Source organism: Sciurus carolinensis, chromosome 3 (assembly GCF_902686445.1).
Source record: "Sciurus carolinensis chromosome 3, mSciCar1.2, whole genome shotgun sequence".
NCBI lineage: Eukaryota > Metazoa > Chordata > Mammalia > Rodentia > Sciuridae > Sciurus > Sciurus carolinensis.
The window spans coordinates 64,841,604-64,851,516 of NC_062215.1; the positions used below are offsets into that span (position 1 = coordinate 64,841,604).

General features: G+C 49.0%; 1 protein-coding gene across 1 annotated transcript; it reads left to right on the forward strand.

Moving 5' to 3' along the window:
* Positions 1-2,134: 2,134 nt before the first annotated feature.
* On the forward strand, positions 2,135-8,852 carry Slc46a1 (solute carrier family 46 member 1). The gene is made up of 5 exons (XM_047545133.1): positions 2,135-2,459; positions 2,826-3,678; positions 5,803-5,886; positions 7,305-7,461; positions 8,203-8,852. Exons 1-5 carry the CDS (start codon positions 2,232-2,234, stop codon positions 8,249-8,251), a joined length of 1,371 nt encoding a protein of 456 aa, XP_047401089.1. The 5' UTR covers positions 2,135-2,231; the 3' UTR covers positions 8,252-8,852.
* Positions 8,853-9,913: the final 1,061 nt, after the last annotated feature.

Here is a 9,913-nt window from a genome sequence, read left to right on the forward strand (position 1 = left end):
ACAGGGACTTGGTCAAAGTCTCACGTGACAGACACATAGTTGTGACTCTGACTCAGTGCTATGAACACACCCTTAGTCCATACTGAAATGGATGATGCTCTGATTTTTAGGGCTGATACGTGAGAAGCAACAACTCAAAGTAGGAAATGGCTTTCCCTCATGCTTGCCCCTCTCTTCCTCTTTGTGTCCTAAAACAGAAACAACTTTATGAAAGCTGTGATTGGCCACTTCTGGAAAGAAAGCTCAGTCTGGGTGCAGGCTGACAAAGCTGCCATTTGAGTGAGGAATCCATGTTTCTGGTTACAGTCTCCCAGCTTCTAGGTACTTCCCCAAAGCCCCTCAAAGCTTACTGAGCACTTATTCACTGATTCCAGGATTAAACACAGTTTTGAGAGCCTAGTACTTACCACCCCTGAGCCCATGGCAGACATTGCTAGTGGACCACAAGACTCCTTCCCACCAAGCCAGAGAAGCAGTTTATCTTAATGCAGCAATTACGACACCCCTCCCTCTCTTTGGTTGACCTCACTGGACCAAGCTTTGTGTAGGGGTGTGGGGGTGATGACAGGCACCTAGAGACTTAAATGTTTCATGTGGTATTGCCTGGAAGTCCATGGAAGGTAGTGGGGCATCAGTACCTAGCCAGCATTCACCTAATCTGAGCCTCATATTCTGGTCCAGGGGAGATGAGAATAGTCAATAAATCTTAACAAGCCCAGACATGGTATGGTGGCTAGAAGTGGAGTCACCTTCCACTCTAAGAATCAGGCCTTTTTCGAGTCACAACTAGTGCAGGGGCCTGCCTCCAGAAAACCATCCATTCAGCTGCCCTGTTAGTTGTCAGGAAGGGCCTTCCCTAATTCTGTTCCCCTGTTAGTCCAGGTCTCTGAGTGAGAACACTTGGAGCCCCCGCCCTCACTTCTTTAAAGTATTTGCCACAATTGCAGTTTTACATCAGTTGGAGGGACCAATCAATTCCATCAATTCTGTCTCCCCTACCATTCTAGAAACTACCAGGCCTACAGAGGGCTTTGTCTATTTTCTTCAATATTATGTTCCTAGAGACTCCAAGTATGGTGGCTGGTTCATAAGGGGTGCTTAATAAGTGCACTTAATGAATGAATAAATAAGTGATAGGGAATAAGGCAGGTATGTATGTATTTATTTATTTATGGTGCTGGAAATGGAACTCAGGGCCTCTGCATGCCAGGCAAGCATTCTACCTGGGCCACACTCCCAGCCCTCTTATTCCCTTTTACAGGCAATAAAACAGAGGCCCAGACAGGAGGTCTGAGCTACTCAGCAGCAGACCAGGTGACTACCTTCCGGCCCAGTTCCTACAGTGGGCGCACCCAAGAACCTAAGATCACACCCAAATGGCCCTCCTCTGTCTTCTGCTCACACACTGCTGCCTTAGGGGAATTGCAGAGTCAGACCCCAGCCCCAGAAACAAGATTAGTTTTGCAGGAAAGGGATCCTAGCTCAAGAGTGGGGCAAGTGAGAATCTACTATTAAAAATAATAGCACTTTCAGCGTATCAGACACTGTTCTTTCCCAATAACTTTTTAAGGCAGGTTTTATTATGAAGAAACAGGTACAGGGAGGTAAGTGGTATGCCCCAGGCAGTGGCAGAGCCCAAGTAGTCCAGCCCGGGCAGTTGGTTTCGGGCTCCACGCCTTCACGCCTCCACGCCTCCATCCGAGTTGCCTCTGCACAGTACTGCAGAACATCAGCCCAGGCATCTGCAGTCATGTGCTCCTCTAGCTCTGCTTGAGTGCCAGTTGACCTTGCTTCTACATCTGTAGATTTGGATAATAGGTGTGGCTAGCCTATTAAGTTGTTCGAAGATTAATGCACACAAAAGTTTAATACTGTGTCCAGTATACAGTAAGTGTTCAATAAATGTTAATTATTGATGTTATTATTGTCAAAGTGTTTCTGAGCCTAGGAGTGAGGGCTACCGGGCGGTATCCTCCCGCACAGTACACGTGAGGTCACCCTGCAGGCCAGGCCTGCAGAGCTCCTCGCCGCCCACTCCCAGCCTAGAGCACGCCCAGCAAGAGTTTGGGGTGTGAGTACCACGCCCCGCCCCACCTGAATTTAAGAAGGGACGCTGGACCCGGGCGCAGGCGCAGACAGCGCAGGTCCTGGCCTCCAGCCGGGGATCCGGGGCGGCGAGTCACGCTCCAGCCCAGCCGCCGGCCTCCAGCAGGCCCCCGACGCGCACGCGCATGGAGGGGCAAGCGAGCCCCGCGGGCGAGTCCCGCACTCCACGCGCGCCGCCTGTGCTGTTCCGTGGCCCTGTGGAGCCTCTTGTCTTCCTGGCTAATTTTGCCTTGGTCCTGCAGGGCCCGGTCACCACGCAGTATCTGTGGCACCGTTTCAGCGCGGATCTCGGCTACAATGGCACTCGCGACCGAGGGAACTGCGGCAACCATAGCGTGGACCCCAGGATGAAGGTAACAGCGTGGCAAGGGTGGAAGGCCGCGGGGCGGGCCCTGGCCTCGAGAGTGGGGGCTGCCGAGGGGCGGGGCCTGCGGGAAGGAGGGTTTGTGATTGCAGGGTGCCCTGCCCCCCACCCCCCGCCCCCAGCACAGGGATCCTGCCTGAGAATTGCAGCGTAGGGCATCCCCTGGGCAATTAACAAAGGGGGAAAGGTAGAGAAATGGGGCCGTTTCCTCGTCCCACTGTACCCTCCGGTGACTGTTTTTGAGACTTGTATGAAGATTCTCTGAAGTTTAGGCCTCCAAAGAAAGTTCTCAACCCTGTATCTCAGTGGTAGGCAACCACTGAGGAGTTGCATCCTAATAATTGTGTTCCCCCAGGAAGTGGAAACCCTTACCTCCCATTGGACCCTGTACATGAATGTGGGCGGCTTCCTGGTGGATATCTTCTCATCCACGCTGCTTGGAGCCTGGAGTGACCAGGTGGGCCGCCGCCCGCTGCTGGTGTTGGCCTCGCTTGGCCTGCTGCTGCAAGCTGTGGTGTCCATCTTTGTGGTGCAGCTCCAACTCCACGTCGGCTACTTTGTGCTAGGCCGCATCCTTTGTGCCTTCCTCGGTGACTTCAATGGGCTCTTGGCTGCTAGCTTTGCCTCCGTAGCAGATGTCAGCTCTAACCACAGCCGCACCTTCCGAATGGCTCTGCTGGAAGCGTGCATTGGCGTGGCTGGGATGTTGGCAAGCCTCCTTGGGGGTCACTGGCTCCGGGCCCAGGGTTATGCTAACCCCTTCTGGTTGGCTTTGGCCTTGCTAATAGTCATGACTCTATATGCAGCATTCTGCTTTGGCGAGACGTTGAAGGAGCCAAAATCCACCCGGCTATTCACTCTCCGTCATCATCGATCCATTGTCCACCTCTACCTGTCTCCAGCCCCGGAAAAGTCCAGGAAGCATTTAGCCCTGTACTCATTGGCTTTCTTCCTGGTGATCACCGTGCACTTTGGGGCTCAGGACATCCTGACCATCTATGAGTTGAGCACACCACTGTGCTGGGACTCCAGGCTGATTGGCTATGGTTCTGCGGCCCAGCAACTCCCCTACCTCACCAGTCTGCTGGGCCTTCGGCTTCTGCAGTGCTGCCTGGCCGACACCTGGGTGGCTGAGATTGGTCTGACCTTCAACATTCTGGGGTTGGTGGTGTTTGCATTTGCTACCATTACAGCTCTCATGTTCACAGGTACAGTATATGGGCTCAGGGATAGCTAGTCCCAGAGGCACTGGGACAAAATTGGGGGCCAGCCACTCATTGCTCCCTAATGTGGTTCAGACCTGTGTCTTTGGAAACATGTTATGCCTTCTGCCTGCCAGAGGACAGATAACTAAGAAACCCAGAAAATGCCACCTTTTTTAAAAAAAATATTTTTAGTTATAGGTGGACACCTTTATTTTATTTATTTGTATGGTGCTGAGGATCAAACCCAGTGCCTCACACGTGCTAGGCAAGTGCTCTACCACTGAGCTACAACCCCAGCCCCCCAAAATGCCATCTTTGATAAATGGAAAATATAGCCTTTAAATAGCCAAAGTAATTAATGCACAGTATCAACCATAAATATTGTTAGTAATTAGAGCAAAAGACAAAAGTATGGCTCATAGACTAATTGCTTCACCCCTTGGCCTCCCATAGCCTATTCATGGTGTTCTTAAACAAAGTTCATGCCATTAATGCCTTGATACTCGCTTCTCTGATAAGAACCACAGGACCTACCTCAAGTATCTCAATCAACTTTGTTGGGTTTTTGCTTTTTTTTTTTTTTTGAAGCCAGTCTTCTCACACCACAGATCTGAAATGCCTGCTTGCTCAGTTCCTCTTCTCCCTGCTTCCTCATCTCTCTCTCTGTTTTGTTTTTTTTCCCCCCAGCTGTGTGGCTGGCAAAGGAATGAAGAAATTAACTGTTTTAAAGGGACAGATTTATTTTGATAGAGTCCTAAAATATGTTGTATACAAAGTCAACCATTCATTAGTCACAGATTTCTTAACTCAGTTTCTTGTCTGATAATGAAGCAGGGGGACCAGGTACCTTTCATTCATACCTGCAACCCTTGGGGGTTCAGAGAGGATGAAGATACTGCCATTATTCTGGGGAGACTCCAAGTGGAATTTGGGTGTCCTAAAACCTGAAGTGTTCTTGGGGTGCTTCATCATATACTGACAACAGTCATGTAGGAAGAATAGTTATGAAGAAAACAGGGTATACCCATAAATAACTAAGTACAAAAGGAAAAGGAGCTTATATTTACTATGTCCTTAATGTGCACACCTGTAATCCCAGTGACTCAGGAGGCCAAGGCAGGAGGATTGCAAGTTCAAGACCAGCCTCAGCAACTTAGCCAGACTATCTCAAAATTAGAGTAAATAAATAAATAAATAGAACTAGGGATGTAGCTCAGTAGTAGAACACAACCTCTGAGCATCTTTTCAATCCCTTGTACTGAAAAAAAAAAAAATAACACAGATTGGGAAGTTTAAAACAACAGAAATTTATTCTCTCACAGTTTTGGAAGCCAGAAGTCCAAAATCAATATTACCAGACTGAAATTGAGGTGTTGATGGGGCAGTGCTCCCTCTAAACGCTCTAGGAGAGAATCTGTTTTTCACCTCTTGCAGCTTCTGGTGGCTGTTGGCACTTCTCACACATGATCACATCACCAATTTCTACCTCTGTGGTCACATTGCCTTATCTCTGTGCCTTCTGTCTGTGTCAAATTGTCCGTCTGCTGGAAAGTATATGTATGATTTCATTTAGGGCCCAATGTGATCATCCAAGATAATCTGTCCTTCTTAAGATCCTTACCTTAATCACATCTGCAAAGGCCCATTTTTTAAATAAGGCATCATTTACAGATTCCAGGATTTAGGACCTGGTGTTTTTCAGTCCCCTATACTGCAGAACTATCCTGTGATGAATGTCTTACAATCTTCCTTTTATAGACTGGGAGTTGGGCTCAGGGAGGTACCCAGGGCACACACATAGTAAGCAATGGCATTAGATGTTGAACTTGGGGTTGACTCCAAAGTCCGTGCTTGTTTTCTGTGCCCTGCCACCTCCCACTAACTGCTCCATGGATGGGTGATGTCTGTAGTGGCCATAAGAGATACTCTGACAACAAAGCCATTGGTGGGAATCAGCACCCATTCTTGAAAGAGATAGCCGATAGGTGAACCCAGAGAAGGATGCTCTTCCCACCCTCACCATCAAGAAAGTTCTTCCTGGGTCTAACTTAAGTCCCACATAGGTATGTATAGGAGCTCTCTGCCTGTCCCTGACCCCACTTTCCTGATACATCTATTTCTTCACAGGGTATGGCTTACTCTTCCTGTCATTAGTCATCACACCTATCATCCGGGCCAAGCTGTCCAAGCTGGTGGGCGAGTCTGAGCAGGGTGAGTATCAGAATCAATCTTCATCTGGTTCCTCATGCCCTGTGTTACCTGAACTGGGCAGCCAGGTGGAGGAACAGCCTGTCTTCCTCCCATCTGGGAGAAGTAGCCAAGACAAATGCACTATTGTCCGATGGCCTAGGCCTGGTGGATGTTGGCACCGCCTTGGATTTTTGCAATCAGCAGCACTTGCCTGTGTTTTTTCTTGATAACTGGAGTGGAAGATTTACTCTTTCCAGACCTCAGTTCTTCCATCCATGATGATTCTAGGGTTCCCTGCTTTTCTAGGGTCAGAGTGTACAAACCCAGAGGAAATAAACAATCTTGTACCCCAATGGACAGGTAGGGAAACAGCCCTAGAGAGTTAAATCTATTCAATCAAAGTCACTCAGGAGCTAGGATGCAAATTTGGGTCTCAGGAGCTGGGTTTCAGCCCTGGCTCTGTCATGGACCTCCATTTCCTTCTGTGTAACTGAGTGGCTTGCTCTTGGTGACACATTTACAAACCCTTCAGCTCTGACAGTTTAATCTCAATTTCTACTGGGTCGTTGCTCATTTGTGCAAACTGGTTTCTGCTGGCATAGCTATAAAAGATAGCTCTTCAGTCTTCTGGGTCCTTATATTTCAGTCTGGAAACATCTGTCCTGGAAACAGGATCTGTTGATATCTGGTGGTTTACACAGCCCACCATGGGCTCAGGTGTCACCAGAACCCAGCTGCCTTCATTCACTCACTTAATAAGCTTTTTACCCAGTACTTTTCACTGGGTCCAGACATGTCAAGGGGAAAAGGAGAAAACAGCCTTTATTTACTAGCTACCTCCAGTAGGCACCCTGTGATACATGCTTTACATGTGAGCTGTAAGTTGCTGACAACCTTTGAAGTAGCTGTTAGCCTTATTTTACAGGAGGAGGAACAGAAACCCATCAGGATAAGCTACTCTTCAGTGATCACAGCTATGAATATTGAAACTGGGAATCAAACCAGCAGTTGATACCAAATAGGAGATGATTCCAAAGAGGATAACCCCCCCAAAACAAAACAAAACAAAACATTTCCATCAGGCTTTCATTAGAAGCTATCACCTCTACTTTTATTGTGGATTTAAAAGCAGCCACTTACGTAGTAGCCCCTTTGTGGGGGATGCTTTCCATGCATAATTTTATTGAATCTTTATCATGATATTTGATGTGGTAGGATTCATAGGTGAGAGGGAGGTTAAGTGACTTGCCCTGGGTCTCACAGCTGTGAAGTGGTGGTGGTACCAGGATTTTACCCTGAGTCTTTTTAACTCTGGAACTTGACTTTTTTCCCCCCCTTGGTTCTGGAGATTGAACCCAGGGCCTTGCACATGATAGGCATGTGTTCCACCACTGAGCTTCTCCCCCAGCCCTCAGAGTGTATCATTTATTTCTTCACAGGTGCTCTCTTTTCTGCTGTGGCCTGTGTGAGTAGCTTGGCCATGCTGGCAGCCTCCGGGATCTTCAACTCACTCTATCCAGCCACTCTGAACTTCATGAAGGGATTCCCCTTCCTCCTGGGAGCTGGTCTCCTCTTCATCCCAGCCATTTTGATTGGGTAATATAGGGCTCTAAACCCAGGCTTATAATGGAACTTTATCCTAAAAGGGTTCCTTTTCCTCCTGCTCCCACCCAGAAATGGCAGCTTCATTCCCAGTCCTTCTCCTGTGGGTGTCCCATCCTGGCTGACTACCCCTTGCAGATGGCTTCCTAATCCTCCAGGAGTCAGGCAGAGGGGCAGGTAGGGAAGGATCAGGCTAACACTGCTTCTTGGCCAGGCTGTTACCTCCCCAGGTTCCCTCATTTCCTTTCATTCCTATTTTACAGGTGGAGCTAGGGGCAGCAGAACTGTGTTAAAGGGACTTCCATGGAGCTTCCTCTCTACTGGTGGCTGGGCCACAGGCTAGCCCAATTCACTGACTTCTTACCCTGTTGTCTCTTTTATTTTGAGTACTGGGGATTGAACCTGGAGTACACTACTACTGAGCTATGCCCCCTACCCCTTTTTATATTTTGTTTGAGACAGGGTCTCACTAAATTGCCCAAGCAGTCTTTCTGCACTAGCCTCACAAGTAGCTGGGATTATAGGCCTGCACCACTTCACCTGGATCCACAGTTGTCTTAAGAGTTATTTTCCAGAAACATCTGTCTCTGGATAGTGTTTTTAGCTCTCAGCTTGGGAGGGAGGAATTCAGGAGGGGACCCTGGAACAGCTCACCCAAGTGAATCCTGTGTCACTTTTCCAGACAAGAGTTGAGAATTCTTGTCAAATCTGAACACTCTCTCTGTTCTCTTACAGCATGCTGGAAAGGGATCATCCTCACTCTGAATTCCAGAATATTTCTTAGAGCCCCTGATCCACCTGTGCCAGAGGACAGAGGTCAAGAGAAGCAGAGTGAACACACTGAATGCAAGTTCGCATCTGGGAACCAGAGAGGGCAGCACTTCCTTTGACAAGGTGGTCAAGCTCATTCAAGGTGCCACCTGGTCCAGAGCTGAGCCAGCCTCTGTCTAGGATCAAGAATCCCAATCTGACAGGCCCACTCCAGGGCAGGCAGAAGGGGTCCATTTTCCTTTTATGACATCCATCACTTGGAACCCTCTAAGGGAGACAAGAAGACCTGATGGAGTGAAACCTCAGGGACCAAGTGAAGTGTGTGAGCTGGCATCACTCCCTTCCAGCCCAAACTACACAGCCACGTGTTCTTGATTTGTGCAGCAGCTGCCAATCAATCATTCCTTAATGATGACTATGGTATCCAGTTAGTGCCAGTCTTGGGGCAGGGGCAGGCTTTGGGAGGGACGTGGTTCCTCTGAAGGGAGAATGCTGCTGTCACTGTGGATGGACTTAATCCTTGACTACAGCATTCCCACCCCTGGGTTTAACTGTGCCAATCATAATAAATTAATAGAATCAAACCAAAAAGAACCTTCTGGTCCCCAAGGCATTGGGCTTTGGGGCCTTCTGTTTTTCTGGTCTGCTCACCATAGGTCAGATACCAGCCACTGCTGAGCTGGGCAGGGAGCCCCTGGGTTACCTGTGGGTTTGGTCCTGAGTGTGACCATCCAGCTACATCAGGCTCCCCACTCTCACTTCCTGAGCTGTCAGGAGGTGAAAAGCTGCCAGGTTTGTATGAAGCCAGCAGGATAGCTGGGGGCAGGGCCCTAGCTGCCTGTTCTTGAGGGTCAGTGAGATGCACTTCCCAGAGCCACCTACACTGGTCTTCCTGGCTACACCAGCCCAGGCAGGATCAGTTTTCATTGCCACTCAGCCCTCTGACACCTGCCACAGCTGAGCACTTCAGCAGTCATGTACCAAGCCCATCCTTCTGTCTCTGAAGGTCTTCTGGGAGCTGAACCTGATTTCCCATATGATTCAGGTCTGGAGCTTCCCAGAAAATGAGGGATGCATTTCTAGGGAGTTAGGAAGGTCTAGACCTGAATTGGAAGGCAGAATCTTATTTAATATTAAGGCACTAGCTTTGATGAGGGCCATAAGTGCCCTAGTAGACCCAAATCAGGGGCTACATGACTCTTCACACCAGAACTGCCCTTGGGGGCTTGGCCTGCTGCCTTTTCTCCCCACTTTCTCATCTGCCCTGTAAACCAGTTTGCTGGCTGAAAATCATGCAGGGTAATGGGCGGTTCAGGGCTGGCTAGAGCTCCTGCAGCCTGGGCCCTTGTTGCCAGACTTCTGCCTCACTGACCCACCCATCATGAGGCTGTGAGGAGTGCAGGGAGATGGCTCCGAGCTGGCCTCAGGCCTGGTTCTGGCTAGCTGTGACTTGAGCAGTCTCCTCTAGAAAAGGCTAGATCAGCAGTGCCCCCACAATGTCTGAATGTGGGAATCACACCTGGATGGACGTATCAGGACACATCCTAGAATGAGATGCCTATCTTCATGTACTAAAGAGAAGGAAGAATGAATTGTGGCTGGACTTTTGGTCTCTGAATGTCCCTGAGTAGCTCTTGGCCCTTGATAAGGGGTAGGTGAGGTGGGGTAGGGACCT

Excerpts from the sequence above, each read along its gene's own strand:
- Slc46a1 (XM_047545133.1), top strand. The coding sequence starts at position 2,232 with ATGGAGGGGCAAGCGAGCCCCGCGGGCGAGTCCCGCACTCCACGCGCG. Across the intron at positions 5,887-7,304 it reads GGTGGGCGAGTCTGAGCAGG|GTGCTCTCTTTTCTGCTGTG; the intron begins GTGAGTATCAGA and ends ATTTCTTCACAG. Across the intron at positions 7,462-8,202 it reads ATCCCAGCCATTTTGATTGG|CATGCTGGAAAGGGATCATC; the intron begins GTAATATAGGGC and ends GTTCTCTTACAG.